This window comes from Nicotiana tabacum, chromosome 18 (genome assembly GCF_000715075.1).
Source record: "Nicotiana tabacum cultivar K326 chromosome 18, ASM71507v2, whole genome shotgun sequence".
Taxonomy (NCBI): domain Eukaryota; kingdom Viridiplantae; phylum Streptophyta; class Magnoliopsida; order Solanales; family Solanaceae; genus Nicotiana; species Nicotiana tabacum.
Window position 1 is genome coordinate 158316223 of NC_134097.1, and position 22355 is coordinate 158338577.

General features: G+C 40.5%; 1 protein-coding gene across 2 annotated transcripts; it reads left to right on the forward strand.

The window, feature by feature from the left end:
* Nucleotides 1-499: 499 nt before the first annotated feature.
* On the forward strand, nucleotides 500-13416 carry LOC107812495 (uncharacterized). Of its 2 annotated transcripts, XM_075237572.1 has the most exons (7): nucleotides 501-2272; nucleotides 2790-3008; nucleotides 4900-5004; nucleotides 5106-5171; nucleotides 5268-5426; nucleotides 12862-12936; nucleotides 13018-13286. In XM_075237572.1, exons 1-7 carry the CDS (start codon nucleotides 1067-1069, stop codon nucleotides 13171-13173), a joined length of 1986 nt encoding a protein of 661 aa, XP_075093673.1. In that variant the 5' UTR covers nucleotides 501-1066; the 3' UTR covers nucleotides 13174-13286. The 2 variants fall into 2 exon arrangements, with proteins under 2 accessions (XP_075093674.1, XP_075093673.1); XM_075237573.1 differs by lacking the exon at nucleotides 4900-5004 and having other exon boundaries at nucleotides 500-2272; nucleotides 13018-13416.
* Nucleotides 13417-22355: the final 8939 nt, after the last annotated feature.

Sequence of the window (22355 nt, forward strand, 5' to 3'; positions counted from 1 at the left end):
GAGAAGAGAGATCTCTTTCCGTTGAGGAAGGAGAGAATTACGCAACAATGAAATCTCCTTCCGTTTCAAAATTCGAATTTAATGTTGACAGAATCACACGCAGATCTGGTGCCTTCATTTAGCGCGTTTTTTATGGCAAAATCTACCTATTTTTGGATTGGTATATAATTTGTAATAAAAGTGTGGACTACACGGGTAAATAACAAATTATGAATATTTTTGGTAATAAGGTTTGATATATGGTATAAATAGGTAAAAATCCCGCTAGGCCCACGATCCCGGCCCGTTAAGCACAGGACTATGTGGGCTTAGGCCCGTCACGGGCCGGTTCCACCCATTGAACCCACGAAGACCGGGACCGCCATGCCCGGGACCGCCAGAGCCCAGGCCCACGAAGCCCGGCCTGTTAGGCCCACTAAGGCCCGGGCCCGGGCCAGAATACAGCATTACGGCTAAGACGAAGAGAAGACAACAGTCAACTATTTTGAAGCTCTGACCTTTTGTTTTCTTGGCTCCAAAGTAATAAGGCAAGTCAAAGAGAAGTATTAAAATTCTCAACTTGGGATTTCTCCACAGCTGTAAGGGCTTTTCATTTCATTAATTGCAAATGTATGAATAACAAAATGGAAAATCAAGAATTGTAATACAATTAGAAAATTCTACACCTACATCAAGCACCCGAACTTGGCATCGGGAAGAAGAGAATAAAAATGGTGAATGCAAACTTGGGGTTTCCGATGAAATTCACTATTTTTTGATTTGCTTCTTACTTTTTCTATTCATTAGTGAAATCTTCTATCTGAGATCATTCTCTTTCTTTTTATGAAATTGTCCTTTGTTTGTTTATATATATGTAAGAGATTCATGCTTCAACTTTGTTATTTTTGTTTTTAGAGTGAATTTAGAGACAGGAATTAACCCTTGTTAAAAGCTACTGTTAAGAAAATTCAGTGACCAACTGAAGGAACTGGAGAGATCCTCCTCTGGAAGGAGCCTCATTCGATTTTGTGTATAATTCAGTTCTGTCACAAGTCACAACTCCATAGTCCACTCTCTCAGTACAGTAATGGATATTAGCGAGTTGACTCAGTTCCAGAGGGCCCAGATGGAGGCGATTCTTGGGTCTGACTCTAGTGTTCATTTTGAAACCTTTATCTCGGATCTCATGTCGAGCTCCTCTGAGGCTGAGTTAATGTTGGACATGATCAAGCAGGAGAATTCTAACTTGCTTGCTGTTAAGCTTGCTAACCTTCTTGACTCTCCCCATATCACTGATGATTCACGCGCTAAGTGTGCTATCGTCCTCCAAAATTTGTTTTTTGGGGATGATGGATATGGTTGGCGCAATCTAAGTCTATCGACTCGGTCCAGTGTGCAATGTATCCTTCTGAACCGTATCAAGATTGAAGAATCAAAATCCATTATCCAGAACCTTTATATTACGCTTTGTGTAAGCCTCCAAGATAACAAGGAGTCTGAAGTACGTAGCTTGTTCAACCAATATTATGACAGCTCCATTTATATCAAGGTAATAGAGCCCGCTTTGTCATTAGTTTCCCAGTGCGCCAAACAAGGAGAGGACTTATCATCAGCCCCTTGGATCAAGGATATATTACTAGGTGCACTGAATGGTTGCAGTGATATGAGATTGAGGATGGCTGCCCTGAGGGCAGCGATCGACATCATTCAGTGCCTCCCGAGTTCAAACGATAAAGACTGGTATCAGGGTTTATTGCCAGCTTTGTTGGGGACCTTGACAGAAGCATTGAACAAAGGTGAGGAGGTTACTGCCAGGGAAGCGCTGGAACATTTTGTTGAGTTTGCTGAGAATGAACCTAGGTTCTTAAGGATGCAACTAGTAGAAGTGGTGGCTACCATGTTTGAGATAGCAGAGAATGAGAGTTTGGAAAAGGAGACGAGGCACTTGACGATTAAGTTTCTGATAACTTTGGTTGAGGCGAAAAAGGAAGCTCCCGGCATGATGAAGAAATTACCATTATTTACTAGCAACTGTTTTGCTATGTTATTGAAGTTGTTACAAGATGTTGAGGACGAACCACCTTGGAACAATATCCACAAGGTTGCATTTTGGGAATATGGTAACATTATGGTTGGGATCTGCTATTTCGATCGCCTATCTCGTGCATTAGGTGCTAAGACTATTGCTCCTGTTGCTAAAGAGCAGCTCTCTGCTTGCTTGGCTGCCCCCGACTGGGAGAAACGCCATGCAGCACTTCTTGCACTTGCTGTTATTTCTGAATGTTGCCCGAAGGTACAAATGATAGAATCTATATTACTCCATTCTTAGTTGTTTATTTGTTCCTACGGCGTTAGTTTGATCTTTATGCATACTATTTGGACATGCCCTCTGTAGTCTTTAGGAGTCTATATTTTTTATTTTGTTTCCCTCAGGCTATGATTTATAATTATTTTTAATTAGAAGATATTATTTTACAGAAAATTTGTCTAATTTCTAAGAATATAACTTTTATGTCAAAAGAATTAAGAAACTCAATCTAATTTACACTGAAATCTTTTAAGTCCTTCGTCTCCTAAACTCTGGGACGGAATGGTAGCATTTAAGAGGTGCTTTTGCTGGCGAACCAGCTACTATAATTTGCATACAAAGATACTTTTCCCCACATGCCTCTATTCTCAATCCAAATGCCTTGCAATATGTTTTATTGGCCGGGTTTATCTTTTATGGTCTTCTCTCTCTCTCACTCCCCCCGGGGGGGGGGGGGTTAGCTAGGTTGAAGTTTGAACCAATGTCCTTTTTGCTATTATAGGTGATGCTTACGAGTATGGAGGAACTGGTTCTGAATTGTTTCCTGAACATGGTTCTGAATTGTTTCCATGATCCTCACCCTCGAGTAAGATGGGCCGCTATTAGGGCAATTGCCTTGTTTTCGACCTTCTTCTGTCCACAGCTGCAAGAACAATTCCATGATCAAGTATTACCTACATTAGCTGCAGCTATGGCAGATTTTCAAAATCCAATAATACAGGTTTTGTCCTATGCTGATATGAACCCTCTACTGATGCTGCAATTTCCCAAATGCAATTTCAATTATCATTCATACAGGGAACAATTTTGCAAACAATCGGCAAAAATTCTATCTAGTGCACTTTTACAATGGCATTACATAAATCATACAGTTGAACATCTCTAACTTTGTATAGGTTTACTCCCTGTTTGATTTTTGAGATTTTGTTGTTGTCCACCAGTGAAAATAATTGATAAATTTACTTTGTTACTCTAGCATGTTTGACTGACGAGAATCATGGGATTAAGACATAATTTAAATAACATCTTTAGTGCAGCGGCAAGGGGATATAGAAAAATGTTAAAATTTCAAAACTAAGTTTTAATTCTGTCAAGGGGATTCAACAATTTATATTTATACAAAAGTTTGTTTTCATCTTTTTCGCGCAAAGATTTTCCAACAAAGGGGATTCAATTGAACTCCCTCACTAAAGGTAACTACCGCCCTGCTTTAATTGTATGTACGAGATTTGGCTCTATACCAGACCACTCGTCCTAATGCGTTATGCTTTAGATCTTGTGGTCTTGATGTAATTTTCTGGATACTTTGCTAAATCTTTTGGCTATATGTATCTGCATTGTACTTGTTCTTGATATGTGGTCAACGGTCATTTGTGCTTTTCTGTAATGTGAGAGAAATTCTGCTGCAGAATAAACCAATTTCAAAATGGGATAACATGCTCGATAGGGCATGAGTTCTAGTATCACAAGCGTTTAATGTTTCTGAAACTTGCCCTCCAGAATCTTGAAAAAATTAATACTTGTTAGTTACCTAACTTATAGGCTTAGTAGGGTGCTGCTGGAAAATTTGATTTTATTAATTCATCTTGCTTACCTTGAGGGCTATCTTGCTGTTGGATGAAATAGAGGTTAGCATCTGGCATTTTGTGTGACAAGAAGGTGCCCCCCGAAACTTAAAGGCAGGTTTTACAGAGCGGTGGTTAGACTAGCCATGTTGTATGAGTCAGAATGTTGGCCAATTAAAATTGCCCATATCCAAAATATGAGAGTAGCAGAAATGAGGATATTGAGATGAATGTGCGGGCACACGAGGTTGGATAAGATTAGGAATGAAGATATTCGAGCAAGGTTGAGTGTGGCTCACATGGAAGACAAAATACGGGAAGTAAGACTTAGATGGTTCGGGCACGTGCAGAGGAGAGGTAGATGCCCCGGTTAGGAGGTGCGAGTGGTTGGCTCTGACATGTATGAGGATAGGTAGAGGGCGACCAAAGAGGTATTGGGGAGAGGTGATCAGGCAGGACATGACGCAACTTCAGTTCACCGAGGACATGACCCTTGTTAGGAAGGTATGGAGGGAGAACATTAAGGTTGAAGGTTAGCAGGTAATTGAACGTTTTTCTACTCCGTTCTGTGTGTAAGTCTAGTCGGCCAGTGTCGTGTTTTAGTATGCCAGTGGTACATGTTGTGCTCGTACTATTTTCTAAGACCTTGTCACTGCATGGTACTATCTTTCTGGTTATGTTGTTGTTACTATTCTATTGTCGCATTTCATATTCTTGTGTCGAGGGTCTATTCGGAAACAGCCTCTCTACCCCAGGGTAGGGGTAAGGTCTGCGTACACACTACCCTCCTCAGACTCCACTTGTGGGATTATACTGGGTTGTTGTTGTTGTTGTTATTGTTGCTACCTTGAGGGCTATCTTGCTGTTGGTTAAAAGAAAGTGGACCAACTTTGATATAAGAGACTAGTGAGGAAGTAATGATCTTTTCTCTTAATCAACAACACGTGTGAAAATGCCAAGATTAGTATTAATTAGAGTTTGAAAATGTCATAGCTGAAAGATCTGGTTCAAACGCGTCTTAATGCTCTATTCACTTTCTCTTGGAAGGTACAAGCCTCGGTTGCTTTCTACAGGTTCTATACATCCTCTAAGCCAGAAACTTTGATACCTTTCTTCGATGGAATGATTAACAATCTGTCTGTATTTCAACAGGTGTGCAAATATAGAGCCCACCATATTATAAAAGTATCTTATGCTGACAAGTGCAATAGACTGATGGTGTATTTTCTTGATTTCTGCTATTTGAAATTCAGAATGACAAACAAATGGTCCAAGATGCAGCATCAATGGTGTTTACTGGTATAGCTAAATTGTCTAAGGTATTACCTAGATTTATTAAGGATAGTTTTTTTTTTTACTTAATCCTATTTCTATTTATTTTAAGGATAAGGATGTAATATATTATACTTTAACAGGAATACTGCAGAATAAACTATGACACTGTTATGCAGTACTTAAAAACCGCCATGGCAAACAGAAACTTTAATGTATTAGGTCGGGCCAGAGCAATATACTCCATAAGCTATCTTGGGTTCGCTGTTGGCAAAGAGAAATTCAGAGATGACGCAAAACAGGTCTTCTACAAACTTTGTCCAGTAACCAATACTTCTAGTCTAGTCACATATGAATGACATCAATGTTTAAAGCACAAATTTGGGACTCGAGTCACGAGGAGAGGCACTTTCATAACATTGCGGAGTGGTTATGGGAATTTTAGTTTTATGGGATCAATATTTCAGTAGCTGATGCATTTATCTTATTCATGCTTTACTAGTACAATTAGAGTCCCTTATGCCCCAAAGACATGGTGTACACGTTTTACGCATTGGATTACTTTTCTTGCTCACCCGACACATCTGTCATTAAATTCCTCTTAAAAATTTGGTTATAATGTATATAACATGTTTTAATTAATCCATATAATTAGAGATTTAGTTATTTAAAAGAGGAGAACCTTCAAAGCTCTAAATAATAAATTATTGGGAAGATAATGTTATATGCCAGATTTAGAAATAGAATGTCTCCTCTCTGGAACTCCCAGAGACTCAACAAGAGGTAAACCTTCGATTCTCTGATGAACTTACAGACGGCATGTAGAGATAATGATTTCTCTGTAGGAACTTAAAGTTTTCTGTTGTTTGAGTTGTAACGATGGAGGAACCTGTCTGAGCATCAGGTGAGAGAATGGTAAAAAGGCTCCACCTCAGATTCCAAAGTCTATATTGCAATCTCAGTACCACTGCTCAGCCCAAACGTCTTATGAAGAGCCATCCCAAGATGCTGGAAGTGAATATTGCCGAAAACGCCAATCCTCTGAATCAAAAGCCTCAAGGGTTTGTCAAGAGGTACAGAGGCGGATGGGAGGGACCTTCTTAATTCTTGACAGATGGGACAGTGGGAACAGGGTGTAGCAAAAATGGGGGAGATCTGGTAGTGAATTTCGTCGAAATGCCAATCCTTCTTGGCATTAAGTATTTCTAAAAAGTGGGTGAACATTTGGGAGGTTCTAGTGGTGTCAATTGCAAAATGACTGATATGTCAAGAGTAAAGATAATTGTAAAAGACGATAGCAACAACAACATACCCATTGTAATCCCACAAGTGGGGTATGTGAGGGTAGTGTGTACGCGGACCTTACCCCTACCTTGAGAAGGTAGAGAGGTTGTTCCCCATAGACCCTCGGCACAAGAACAATTGGTAATAATGTAGATTTTGAGAAGAAGAAAAGTCTTCTTGTATTTCTGTGTATGTTTACATCCCATGAACAAAGAAATTTGTACAAAGCTCCTAATGCTAATTAGATCTCCTAAATATAATCAAATCTCCTGAAATCATGCTAATTAACACTCCTAAATCAAGTCTCCTTGAATCATGCCAATCAACACTCCCCCTCAAGTTGGTGCAAAGATGTCGCACATGCCCAACTTGCAACTCAAAGTATGGAAAGTTCGCTTGTTGAGACCTTTGGTAAACACATCAGCTAGCTGTTTTTCCGATGGCACATGAAACAAACTCAAGACACCAGTTGTAACTTTTTCTTTGATGAAGTGTCGATCAATTTCCACATGCTTTGTTCGGTCATGCTGGACTGGATTATGAGTTATACTGATGGCAGCTTTATTGTCACAGTACAAGGAAAGTTTTCCTTTTTCATATTGTCTCAATTCCTGTAGTAGCTTTTGTAGCCAAAACAGTTCGCAAACACCCTGGGCCATAACTCTATATTCTGCCTCCGCACTTGATCTAGCAACTACACTTTGCTTCTTGCTTCTCCAAGTAACCACTGTTAGAGATAGCTATGTAATTGTCCCACATTGGAATAGGAGTAGTATCCCCTTTGTATAGAGTAGCTATAAATAGCACCTCTTGTATTGCATCACATACAATATCAATATATCATATTTTCTCCCGTGCCTTCTCACATGGTATCAGAGCTATCGTGAGAGATTTATCGCTGTGCATAAATTCCAGCGATTCCGGAAAGTAAAATCAGTCACCGGAACCCTTTTTTTTCTGGCGACTTTCAAAGTTGTTTTGCGTCTGCTTTGTCTCGGTCAGTGTTGTGCACAAAATCCAACACTACCACAAGAGTAGTCACTGTCCGGCAACCAAATCCCAGTGAAAATCTCCGGCGGTACTGTAGCTGTCCAAAGAAAATTTTCCGGCGAAGTTCCAACGTTGCGTGGGCCACCTTCCGACCATTTTTTGGCGATGACTCTTCAGGACAGATTGTTTCCCTTGCAATTTAGAGCCTATCCATCCAGGTTACACCAAATTCCGACCATTTTTTTATTTTTCCGGCGTGAATAGTGATTTCAAAAAGTTGACTTCCGGCCATTTTTTGAAAAAGTTCCTTCAGAACAGTTGGGTCTTCTGGTAATTCCGATCCTACCCCTACTGTTTTTATTTCATTCCGACCACTTTGAATATTTTTCGGCTGCAACAGTAACTTTCCAACTGCTACAGTAGTTTACTATTCTGGTTCAGTGTTCCTTACTCTATTTTCAGTGGATTACAGTTGATTATTTATCTTATTTGGTAATAATTTACAAGATGTCTTTGAGAATTGATGTTTTTGGGTCTAAAAGCATGAGTTCTGGAAACTCTAATGTTATGATTACCTCGGAACCTTTAATGGGAGGTTCAAACTACTTAGCTTGGGCTTCATCTGTCGAGTTGTGGTGTAAAGGTCAAGGTGTGCAAGATCATCTGATTAAACAGTCTAGCGAAGGAGATGAAAAGGTGATAGCGCTTTGGGCAAAAATTGATGCTCAATTATGTAGCATCTTGTGGCGTTCTATTGATTCTAAGTTGATGCCTTTGTTTCGGCCATTCCAGACATGTTATTTGGTTTGGGCAAAGGCTCGTACGTTATACACTAATGATATATCTCGCTTCTATGATGTGATATCACGGATGACAAACTTAAAGAAGCAAGAATTAGATATGTCTACTTACTTGGGTCAGGTACAGGCAGTCATGGAGGAATTTGAGACATTGATGCCAGTTTCTGCTAGTGTGTCAAAACAACAAGAGCAGCGACAAAAAATGTTTCTAGTTCTTACACTCGTTGGACTTCCTCATGATCTTGATTCAGTACGAGACCAGATTTTGGCGAGTCCGACTGTCCCTACAGTTGATGAATTATTCTCTCGATTACTTCGCCTTGCTGCAGCACCAAGTCACCCAGTGATTTCATCACAAATACTTGATTCCTCTGTTCTTGCATCCCAGACAGTGGATGTTCGGGCATCTCAAGCTATGGAGAATAGACGAGGAGGCGGTCGTTTTGGGAGATCTAGACCCAAGTGTTCTTATTGTCACAAACTTGGACACACTCGCGAAATGTGTTATTCCTTAAATGGTCGTCCACCCAAAAATGCCTACGTTGCTCAGAGCGAGACTACAGGTAACCAGTGCGTTTCTGTATCTAAAGAAGAATATAATGAGCTCCTTCAGTATCGAGCAAGTAAGCAAACATCTCCACAAGTAGCCTCAGTTGCCCAGACTAACACTCCTATTGCTGGTAATTCTTTTGCTTGTGTTTCCCAGTCTAGTACTCTTGGACCATGGGTCATGGACTCAGGCGCTTCTGATCATATCTCTGGTAATAAATCACTTTTGTCGAGTATTGTATATTCACAGTCTCTTCCTACTGTTACTTTAGCCAATGGATGTCAAACTAAGGCACAAGGAGTTGGACAAGCCAACCCATTGTCTTCTATCACCCTAGATTCCGTTCTTTATGTTCCTGGTTGTCCTTTTAGTCTTGCATCTGTTAGTCGTTTGACTCGTGCCCTCAATTGTGGTATATATTTTATTGATGATTCTTTTATTATGCAGGACCGCAGTACGGGACGGACAATTGGTACAGGTCGTGAATCAGAAGGTCTTTACTACCTTAACTCGCTCAGTCCTTCCACAACATGTCTAGTTACAGATCCTCCAGATCTAATCCACAGACGTTTAGGACATCCGAGTTTATCCAAACTTCAAAAGATGGTGCCTAGTTTATCCAGTTTGTCTAGATTAGATTGTGAGTCGTGTCAGCTTGGGAAACATACCCGAGCTTCCTTTACGCGTAGTGTTGAGAGTCATGCAGAGTCTGTTTTCTCCTTGGTTCATTCTGATATATGGGGTCCTAGTAGAGTCAGTTCAACCTTGGGATTTCGTTATTTTGTTAGCTTTATTGATGATTACTCAAGATGTACTTGGCTTTTCTTAATGAAAGATCGTTCTGAGTTATTCTCTATATTCCACAGTTTTTGTGCTGAAATCAAAAACCAATTTGGTGTCTCTATCCGCATTTTTCGCAGTGATAATGCCTTAGAATATGTATCTTCTCAGTTTCAGCAGTTTATGTCTTCTCATGGAATTATTCATCAGACATCTTGTCCTTATACCCCTCAGCAAAATGGGGTTGCAGAAAGAAAGAATAGGCACCTTATTGGGACTGCTCGCACACTTCTAATTGAGTCTCGTGTTCCGCTGCGTTTTTGGGGCGATGCAGTTCTCACAGCTTGTTATTTGATTAATAGGATGCCTTCATCTCCCATCAAGGGTCAGATTCCACATTCAATATTGTTTCCCCAGTCGGCCTTATACCCTCTTCCACCTCGGGTTTTTGGGAGCACATGTTTTGTTCATAACTTAGCCCCGGGGAAAGATAAGTTAGCTCTTCGTGCTCTCAAGTGTGTCTTCCTTGGTTATTCTCGTGTTCAGAAGGGATATCGTTGTTATTTACCTGATCTTCATAGGTACCTTATGTCAACTGACGTCACATTTTTCGAGTCTAAACCTTTCTTCACAACTGATGTCACTTCTGCTGACCACCATGACATATCTGAGGTCTTACCTATACCGACTTTTGAGGAGTTTGGTAATCCTCCTCCACCTTCAACCATAGAGGTTTCACCCATACCAACTTTTGAGGAGTCCAGTGTTATCCCTCCTAGTTCCCCAGCCACAGGAATACCACTCTTGACTTATCATCGTCGTTCGCGCCCTACATCAGGCCCATCTGGTTCTCGTCCTGCACCTGACACGGCTCCTACTGCGGATCCTGCTCCTAGTACACCGATTGCACTTCGAAAAGGTATACGGACCACACTAAACCCTAATCCTCATTATGTTGGTTTGAGTTATCATCGTCTGTCACCTCCCCATTATGCTTTTATATCTTTATTGTCCTCGGTTTCCATCCCTAAGTCTACAGGTGAAACATCGTCTCATCCAGGATGGCGACAGGCTATGAGTGACGAGATGTCTGCTTTACATACAAGTGGTACATGGGAGCTTGTTCCTCTTCCTTCAGGTAAATCTACCGTTGGTTGTCGTTGGGTTTATGCAGTCAAAGTTGGTCCCGATGGCCAGATTAATCGACTTAAGGCGCGTCTTGTTGCCAAAGGATACACTCAAATATTTGGGCTAGATTACAGTGATACCTTCTCTCCAGTGGCTAAAGTGGCATCAGTTCGCCTTTTTCTATCCATGACTGCAGTTCGTCATTGGCCCCTCTATCAGTGGGACATTAAGAATGCCTTTCTTCATGGTGATCTTGAGGATGAGGTTTATATGGAGCAACCACCTGGTTTTATTGCTCAGGGGGAGTCTCGTGGCCTTGTATATGGTCTAAAGCAGTCTCTTCGAGCCTGGTTTGGTAAGTTCAGCACGGTTATCCAGGAGTTTGGCATGACTCGTAGTGAAGCTGATCACTCTGTGTTTTATTGCCACTCTGCTTCAAGTCTATGTATTTATCTGGTAGTCTATGTTGATGATATTGTTATTACGGGCAATGATCAGGATAGTATTACTAATCTGAAGCAGCATCTCTTCCAGCACTTTCAAACTAAGGATCTAGGCAGATTGAAGTACTTTCTAGGTATTGAGGATGCTCAATCTTGCTCAGGTATTGTTATTTCTCAAAGGAAATATGTGTTAGACATTCTTGAGGAAACAGGGATGACAGGTTGCAGACCTGTTGACACACCGATGGATCCGAATTCTAAACTTCTGCCTGGACAGGGGGAGCCGCTTAGCGATCCTGCAAGCTATAGGCGGCTGGTTGGTAAATTAAATTATCTCACAGTGACTAGGCCCGACATTTCTTATCCTGTGAGTGTTGTAAGTCAGTTTATGAATTCTCCCTGTGATAGTCAGTGGGATGCAGTTGTCCGCATTATCCGGTATATAAAATCGGCTCCAGGTAAAGGATTACTGTTTGAGGATCGAGGTCATGAGCAGATCGTTGGGTACTCGAATGCTGATTGGGCAGAATCACCTTCTGATAGACGTTCTACGTCTGGATATTGTGTTTTAGTAGGAGGAAATTTGGTGTCCTGGAAAAGTAAGAAACAGAATGTAGTTGCTCGGTCTAGTGCAGAAGCAGAATACCGAGCAATGACTATGGCAACATGTGAACTAGTCTGGACCAAACAATTGCTCAAGGAGTTGAAATTTGGTGAAATCAGTCGGATGGAACTTGTGTGCGATAATCAAGCTGCACTTCATATTGCATCAAATCCGATGTTTCATGAGAGAACTAAACACATTGAAATTGATTGTCACTTCGTCAGAGAAAAGATACTCTCAGGAGATATTACTACGAAGTTTGTGAGATCGAATGATCAACTTGCAGATATTTTCACCAAGTCCCTCACTAGTCCTCGCATTGATTATATATGTAACAAGCTCGGTACATATGATTTATATGCTCCGACTTGAGGGGGAGTGTTAGAGATAGCTATGTAATTGTCCCACATTGGAATAGGAGTAGTATCCCCTTTGTATAGAGTAGCTATAAATAGCACCTCTTGTATTGCATCACATACAATATCAATATATCATATTTTCTCCCGTGCCTTCTCACAACCACGTTTCCTCTTACGAGCGTACAGTAACCGGATGTTGATCTTCTGTCATCTAGAGATCCAACGCAATCCGCATCTGTAAAGGCTTCTATTTGGAGGTGATCAGCATTGCTCACAATCCAGTGCAACATGATAGAACAAAACATGTTGAGATAGATAGACATTTCATTAAAGAAAAAGTTGAAGATAGAGTAATCGGCATGCCCTTTGTTCAGACTTCTCAACAAATAGCTGATATTCTCACTAAGGGACTATTCAAGCAACAGTTTGAATCTCTAGTTAGCAAGTTGGGCATGATTGATATCTTATGCACCAACTTGAGGGGGAGTGTAGAGATTAAAGGAAAAAGATAATAGATTTTGATTTTATCAGATTTGTATGATCCTTAGGAGATATAGATGTAGATATTTTAGGAAAATGTTTAAACAGAAAATCCCTTGAAATCAGGAATCTCCTTGAGTCAAGGGATTGTTACCATCTTTTGCAGAACTTTTCTTTGTATAAATTCATGACTCTTGTATAGATTTGATGATTGAATAGAAGAATATTTTTCTACTCAAACTTTCAAGAACTTATTTGTGTTCTGTCATTTCTCAATACATAAATCTTAGCTTTTTCTTTTTGTTGTTTTTGTCACAAGGTAATGGAAGTACTTCTGTCATTACTAGGATCACAACTGAAGGCAGACGATCGCAGTAATGTTTATCTATTCTTGGTAGGTATTGATATCTAGATTTTACGAGCAGATAATTTCTCTCTAGATTGTCTTCTCTCAATTCTCTTGATTTCATTTTAGGCAGGAGCCAGAATTTTCTTATGCATGGGGAAGGAATTTCTTCCTTACATGAGGGTAGCCATCCCTTTTATGATTCAACTTGCTCAAGTTGAACTTGATATAACCATCTATGATCATTCATACTCTGGATTATATGGATTAGATTACGATAGGTAAGGTTTCCTGTATTTGTAAAGTTCACTTTTTATTGAATTTGCACGTTGTCTATTCTTTTCTTTTTTCTTTTTCCTGTTCACAAAGATCAGGATGCAATGGTAGAAGTAGCAAAACCCAAAGTGACATTGTGGTATTATAGTCTTCTCATGGAGAATAGTCTATATTATTTTCTCATTCCATTGAAAAGTGGTACTGTATTTATCTGAAATGTTGTTGCCATCATTAATGCTTGCTTGAGTTTGCTAATTTTTTAGAACGAATTACTAAAGTTAATCTGAGTGCTACATGTATGCTGCATTTTGTAAGACCATACGAATTTAGGATTCATATGATGGACTATCATTCTGTTGTATCTAGCATTGGATTTTCGATAAATGATACGCAAAATACTTCATTTAAAATTACAACAGCAGCAACAACAACAACAACAACTACCCAGTATAATCCCACCAAGTGGGATCTGAGGAGGATAGGATGTACACAGCCTTACCCCTACCATGGCATCTATTAGATGTACTTAATAGATGCACCAGCTAGGGATCAGAAAGAGTTGTATGGAGTGTCCTACTCCTACTTGAGTTTTCCGATCAACCAATCCCCTATTTCTGGGACATTTGTGTTAGATGGGCCCAGGGATCATTGATTAGTCGAATGAGCCCATATCTCTGGCCTATTATTTGTTGGCCGATCCAGGTGGGGCCTCCTTTGTCTCCTGCCTCTATCTTGGGGCCCCTTTGTTGTATGATTAATCGCATATCATCTACCGTGCTTGCTGATAGTGTGCATTAGGGTGTTCTCTTCCCAAACAAGTCACTATTCCAGATGGAGTCTAAGGTATTTGGAGGTTCACGTTATATTTGAGATGTCCAACCATTTGTTACCAAGTTAGACCAAAGGCCTTAAAGTGTGTTTTCTTGGGCTATTCCGGCCTTCAGAAGGGGTATCGTTGTTACTCTCCTGAAGTGAGCAAATGTCTTGTGTTAAATGACGTGGTATTTTAGGAGAATACACCATTCTTCTATATGCTTTTCATTTTGACAAGTCAAGGGAGGAAGATGAGTGGTTAATCTACCAGGTCACTGGTGCTTTGACTGAACAATCAGTTGATATTTTTATTGAGCACCAACCGACTATCATGTCTCAAGAGTCAACAATTGCTCTATTTGCTTTACCAAGGCCGCCAGTTGTTCAAGTTTACTCTAGGAGGTGAGAGCTAACGCCAGATACGCTAGTTCCCTCTTCAATCACTCCTTTCTCTCTCTCACTTTCTTCCAACTCCCTCCCCTCTTCTACCTTTCTAGTTCTAGGTCCCCTAACTCATTTATAATGTTCCTCATCTTCGCCTCTACCCTGCCAAAAACTTCATTAATTCACACCTTTGAGCAATTTCAACTTCTTAGCAAGCCTGTAAGATGGGCTTCCCACCACATTGTAGCCACTCTACCATCCAACTACATTTTCATCAAAAATCCTCGTCCGTAATCACATGTTGTCAAATCTGAAAGGAGTCTTGTACTTTTTCGTCTTCCCCCATCCAACATGATAGGTGAGTAATCCGATGCCAGTCTCGGGAGAGGAGCTGTAACACAATCGAGGACAAGGCTGTGTACATCCTATCCATATATAAACCTTGTATTTAACTCACAACAAGTAGAAATCACTTACATCATAATTGACGATGAAAATAGTGCTCCAAAATTGCTCCTAGGTCGGCTCCCATGGAGGAAATGAGATAAAAATGGCCAAATCCTTGTCTTTGAAAGACATTTCCCAGTCCAACCCTTCTTCACGGACGCTGCATTGTCCTAACGTTCGCGAAGCTTAGCAAACCAGTACCAAAGTTTCTTCTTCGCGAACGCGGCAAGCCCTTCGCATTCGTGAAGCACAACCTGCTTCAGCTTCCTATCTACTCTACGCGAATGCGAGATAGGGCTCGAGAACGTGAAACACTACTGCCCAGCATTTCGCGAAGGCGACCCCCCTGTCGCGAATGAGAAGAACAAAAGGCTCCCAGTCCAAATTCCTTCTTCACGAACGCGTCTCACCCTCCGCGTTCGTGAAGGACAAAACCAGCACCAGCAAACCAGCAACAGCTAATATCCAAACTTGGTCCGAAACCATCCTGAAACACACATGACGCCTACGGACCCCGTCCAATCACACCAACTAGTCCAATAGCATAACACAAACTTGCTCGAGGCCTCAAATCACATCAAACACCATCAAAATCATGAATCACACCTCAATTTAAGCCTAATGAACTTTAGAACTTCAAACTTCTACATTTGATGTCGAAACCTATCAAATCACGTCCGATTGACCTCAAATTTTGCACAAAAGTCACATTCGACATTACGGACCTACTCCAACTTTTAGAATCGGAATCTGACCCCCATATCAAAAAGTCCACTCCGGTCAAACTTTACAAGAACCTTCAAATTTCCAACTTTCGCCAAATGACCCCGAAATGACCTACGGACCTCCAAATCCACATCCGCACACGCTCCTAAGACCAGAATTACCATACGGAGCGATTTCTAGGCTCAGAATCCCAAATGGACATCGATAACATTGAAATACACTTCAACCCAAATTCATGAAATTCTTCCAAAATGCTAATTTTCCACATTATGCAATGAAACGCTCCCGGGTCATCCAAAATCCGATCCGGACATACGCCCAAGTCCAAAATCATCATACGAACCTGTTGGAATCTTCAAATCCCAATTCCGAGGTCGTTTACTCAAAAATCAAACCTTAGTCAATTCCTCCAACTTAAAGCTTCCGAAATTAGAATTTTTTTTCCTAATCAACTTCGAACTGCCTGAAATTCAATTCCGACCACACGTACAAGTCATAATACCTGAAGTGAAGCTATTCATGGCCTAACCGCTGAACGACGTGCAAGAGATAAAGAAATGGCCGGTCAGGTTGTTACATTCTCTCCCACTTAAATATACGTTCGTCCTCGAACGTGCTAATAACTGCTCTGGATCGGAGTTGCTCGAAATCATTGTTTAACCCCTTGAGTACTTACCCGTGCTACCACAACCCAGTTGAGCACATTAGCTCGAGCCAATCTAAAGATTCTCCCTTTTATTTAGTCAAAATGCCTTAAAGCCAAATTCTAACGTCCGAAATTCTCTATCGGGCATGTTGCCAACATACGAACACCGTATCAATCACTACACGATGTACCAATATATGATTTCATACCTTTACTGAATTCACACCATGCACTGCATAATTCACATGACCATAATAACATCCTCTGACAACAATAGTTGAAATCCCACGAATCTGATGCCCACAACATACCTCATGACGTATGTAAGTTGTGTTCCAACCCTTGCAATACTTCCACGACGGAGGATATGTGTAGAAACTCATAACCACCTGGGGAATCACAATTTATGAAGTCTCTCCTTCTGACAAGAACCATTACCTCACTCTGAACTGAATAACGATATCTGCTCTTTAATATGCCTTCTATAAATCCGATCGCATTGATCCCAGGTCCAATAATCTCGTCTCACCCATTTCAAGATGCTCAGGGAATAAGCCACACCAGACACTACCAAAAGTCTCATATGATGCCACAATGTGCCAACAAACTATAAACTCGAATGTGATACATAAGAAAAACGAACTCTATAAAGAACTACTCAACCCACGTAACTAATTAAACAACCGAAAAGATATTATGAACCTTCCTCAGAAAATGAGAAACAACACACAAAGATAGATATGGGGAACTGTACTCAACTTCACAATGTTGCGGTGTGCAACCCGATCCATACATGATACTGTTGCAGCATGCAACCCGATCCAACCATGATATTGTGGCAGCGTGCCACCCGATCCGCACATAATAAAATATAAGGAAATACTTACCGAGCTAGAATACTCATACCTATGAAATACCCGAATGTCAACCACAAGCACGCCAAGTGCATAATACCATCCCCGGGAGGCAGATAGCGCCATACGTTACAGAACTCAAGCACGACTAAAGTACAATAAATGACCTGCATCTCGAAAGCCATCCTACTCATATAACACCGCAAGCTACACGGGACCACAATACATGTGCGACAAATCGAGCCATCCCACAACCCACATGGCATAATATAGACTACATGAAATATCTGACGATAGAAATAACATCTAAGGCCCGAAGACCCCTCCGTAAGCAATGCTATGCTGAAATGTACACATCCGACATGATACAGAGCACACATTCACATTTAGATCCATCCACGGACCTCAAGCTAATTCTGATCGTACCGTACTGAGCTAATAATCTTTCAAGGATCTACACTGACCTTTCTCCCATGACACCTAAGAATAGTCGTCAAATCGAGAAAAAACTTTCATGGTTCACAACCAAATGAACAAAGTGCCCTTCAGGCATAAATACTCACATTAGCGATAGTACCACAATATCCATACTTGATTTCAATCTTTAATCAATCAAGTGATTACATGTCACACTAATATAATCTTCTCATGGGATACGCTCCCACGACCTTCCCCACCAGGTAACAAGTCTGCACATCCATGCCACCGGCCATACTAATGCTATAAAGCGACTCAAGGATCCGCAGATCAGTACACAAAGCCTCTTACAATTGACACCGATCTCATATGACGCTGAAGACAATACCAGCTTACTCTAAACATCTAAATTTTTTCCATGCTCATCTGAGCTCGTGACATTCTTGTCAATACCGAACCACAACCTTGATCCTCAGCTTCCAATTCCCATACCGCTCACTGCACCTAGCCACTACACGAGAGTACCAGAATTTCATCATAACTTCTGAACCACTAATAGAATAAACACTTCATCACCTAGAAAGCTTTCACTTAGCTCATTTCTGGAAAACCATTGCAACACGTGACCGAATCCCAAAACCGCATAAAATACAACCTCAAGTTGTGGTCTAGGCCACCATAACTCTTCCGGAATCCATCTACCCATAACATGCCACAAATACTCGAATGCCTTTAAATAAATCAAATTATGGAGGCCGTCAAGCCTCGCACATACCGCCACAAATCACCTGCATGACTTAACACGCTAAAGGAACTGATCATTGCCACCACCTTGCCGATTCAACCATTGCTAACCGAACTAACTTCTTCTAATTTACTCTAGACTTCCTTAGAAATAACAATAGATCCATTCAAAATATAACAAACTCAATCCGCACTTATCCCGAGTGGCCCTATTTCACGAGACCACATTGTATCAAAACCCACAAACCATCTTGTACCCCCCGGGTGCGCCCATTTGCATCTTCAACTGGTACACCCTTCTGATAATTCCTCTATGAATTCGAAGTTATTTTCTTCTATTCCTCAAATGCTACGCCGTAGACCGAAGATAACATAGATACTCCAAGCCCCTTTCATAATCCGCTGCAAAAGCTCGATACTTAACCATACCATAAACTCGAAATCCTTAGGCACCACTCTTAAATTTTGAATCCACTAGGACTGTTGTTGAGTGCCACCCACTCCGACTTGGTCCCGAATATAATCAACTCCAAAGCTCTACTAGCACATGAACACCCTCTCAAAGAAGCACCCAACTAAATCACTTTCCTTGTACATCATATCTACACGAAACATACACTCTGAGTCTTCCTAAAGCCTCAACATGAATTGATAAAGCCAAATATAGCACACATTCCCCAAATCCTTTACTCAAATTACCACTGATATTTTCTTTCCTTAGTCGTAATAGCCCACCAATATGCCGATAACCAGGAACCTCACAAGTAGACAACCATGCAATCCAATTGTAGACAGTGGGGCTCTCCCACTTAGCTTGAAGCTACAATTACATAACCCCAAAACCCATCAAGACTCCTCCTTCCTCATTGACATGATCTTGCACAATCAACCCGCCAAATTTTCTTGAAATCTTCATGTTAAAATTCAATGAGCATTCTGAATCACCCGCCATATTCACATATTGACCTCTTACTGGGTAGCCAATAGAATTCTTCGTAAAAGCTTCATCAACACCACGCAACAGCTAACATGCTTACATAAGATGACCTATATGTGGAAATTCTATGCCGACATCTTCCAACGCTGATGTGCTGGGTACAATTACTACGAAATCAGTAAACCATCCTAAGCCCATGCTTATTCACTAGCTATACAAGTTCGTTCACTCCTCATTGACATCACTAAACGTGCGACAATATATTCCAACCCGAAGTCATGTTGCATTCCTTTTCATATCAAGCAAACTCCTTTCTGTCGTATCCAATCTTCCTCAGTATAGTAGCCAACATTCCAAATTAAGTCCGTAGACCTAGTCACTATCCACCATAAATCCCAAATCATTCTAAACTTTTCTCAAGGCATGTGGCCATCCTACCACAGAACCCATATGTTACTGTGCCACTCTCCTACTTTGGTTAAACTCTCTCATTTAAGCAACTCCTCGACTTTTGTTTTTCATACTTCACCTTCTAGCAATTCAATCGCCGCAAAACACCTCCCACATGTCCTTCCTCGTCCTTTGTTGCCCAATTGTTGCCTCAAATATGAATCCATCTCTGTAACACTTGAGCTAATAAATTTCCACCAACTCCAAGCCTCCTAGAAGATCATCCTTCTCGAGCCATCAACATTAGTAATACCCATATGATTCTGGAATCGCTACACTCCGCTATCTCTGACAACCGCTTCTCCGGCACCATTTCACAAAAACCTGCCCCAAAGGCAAAATTGATGAAGACCATAATACCGGCGAACCTTAACATGTTCAACAAGGACGATGACACCACATCACAATTGAGAATTCTACCATGCTCAAAAATACCAAGTCTCATTACTCCATTATCCTAAACTTGAACATTCATAGTTCGATTACCTTTCCTCCATTGGAAATAAAATGCTGAACCTCTGAATCATGCACTAAGAAAAACCTCATTTCAAGTCATTCACTGCCTCGACACTTAAACAAACGCCTTACCATTACACCAACACAGTGCGATAACAACGTCTAAACATCATAACAATCTGCGCGCGGCCTCGAAACCATTGAAAACATAGGAACTGAGCCGAAATGACAGAACATCCTTTCGCAAGAAGTCGATAATGACTTGCTTGAATGCGCAGGGAGAAACATCCTGCTCCATGTCTGTAGTACCATTACAATTCCTCAATTCCCAATTGATAACAAGCGCTTTACGTCGCATAAGATTGAATAGGAAAGAAATAAAGGCATAAGCCTCAAGGGAATCAAATAGCACAATGAGGAATAAAAAAGGAGAATGCTCCTAATAGCCTTGTAGCCTCTCGAAAATAAGTACAGACGTCTCCGTATCGATCCGAAAGACTCTACTAGACTTGCTCATGACTCGTGAGACCTAAGTGAACCTAATACTCTGATACCAAGCTGTCACAATCCAAAATCCATTAAAGGTCGTGATGATGCCTAACACCGCCGTCGGGAAAGCCAACAATAAACGATTAACTCAATTACTCATTTTAGTATTTTTTTGAAATCATAACTTCCTTCAATAAAATAGTGAGAAATAAAATTTACAGGGTAAGTGATAATATTTTTTTCCACTATAATAATGAACAACCCATAAGCACCCCCCAAAACCCGGTGTCACAAGTGCATGAGCATCAACTGGGAAATAAGGTATCATACAACATCTGTTTGGAGTACAAATTAGACAGGAGAGTCTAATAACTCTAATGAAGACTCTGTGTGCTCCAGATTCGTAACATGGGATGCAGCTCACCTAAGTCTCTGCAATAGACGCGCCTCTGCGCTCACAAGGCCACTAGATATATATGCACCAGCACAAAAATATGCAACAAGTGTAGTATGAGTACCTAAATCAACGCGTACCCAGTAAGTATCTAGTCTAACCTCGAAGAAGTAGTGACAAGGGGTCGACTTCGACACTTACTATCGGCTAACCAAAAATATCGATATTATAATTAAGCATGGATTATGCAGAAACAACTGAAAATCAAGAACAAGAAGTAACAAAATAATTTTTTCACTGATAGTATATTCCAAATTAATTTCCATCATTTAACAAATTAATATCTCAAGTCAATGAAACAATATCGATTATAATTGGACTCTAAGAAAAATTTTACGCACGAATTATGCCGAGGTCCTACGGCCTGATCCAACATATAGATATAAACTGTGCACTACCGAGGGGCGAACGGCACGAAGCATATATGCATCTATCTGCTACCGAGGCGTTCGGCCCATTCCACATAAAGAGAAAATACATTAAAAAAGCGATTCAAGATTATTAAGGGGTTAATATTCAAAGAAATATCAATTCTCATTAACGGTCAAGTGACCCGTCCAAAGCTCAAGTAAATGAAGTTTAACCTTTTAAAATCCCTTTATCAAGTTCTAATATGATTTAAACAATTAAATTAACAAGTAGGGTGCAAACATCGCAGGTATAACATGATTTGGGTCCTAGACTACCTAGACATAAGCACAACTAGTAGCTACGTACGGACTCTCATCACCTCGTGCATACGTAGCCCCCACAAATAGAAGCACATATTAAATTAAATCACCTATGGGGTGAATTTCCTCTTACAAGGTTAGAAAAGAGACTTACCTCGCTCCGACGTTCCATAACCGGCTCCGATGCAACTCTAACACCTCAACCCAAAGCTTGACGGCCCAAAACTACGCAACCAATGTTCAAACCAATCAAAATGTGTTCTAATACCCATAATTAATCAATGTAAACAATTCCAACTCCGCTCAAAAAGTCTATAAGAATCAACTCTCGAGGCCACGTGCCTGGATTCTAAATATTTACGAAGATAACCATTACCCATAACCTCACAAATTCAAATATATAATTTATTCTCAATTGTATGCCCAAATTCGTGGTCAAAATCCAAAAATATCAATTTCTAGGTCTTTTTTTAAAATCCCAAATTTCTACAAATTTTTATGTCTAAGTCCATATATAAACATTATATTTAACTCACAACTAATAGAAATCACTTACCTCATGATTGGCGATGAAAATGGTGCTCCGAAATTGCTCCTAGGTCAGCTCCCATGGAGGAAATGAGATAAAAATGGCCAAATTCGCGTCTTTAAAAGACACTGCCCAGACACCTAGTCGCTTTTCGTGGATTTTCATAATCATGTT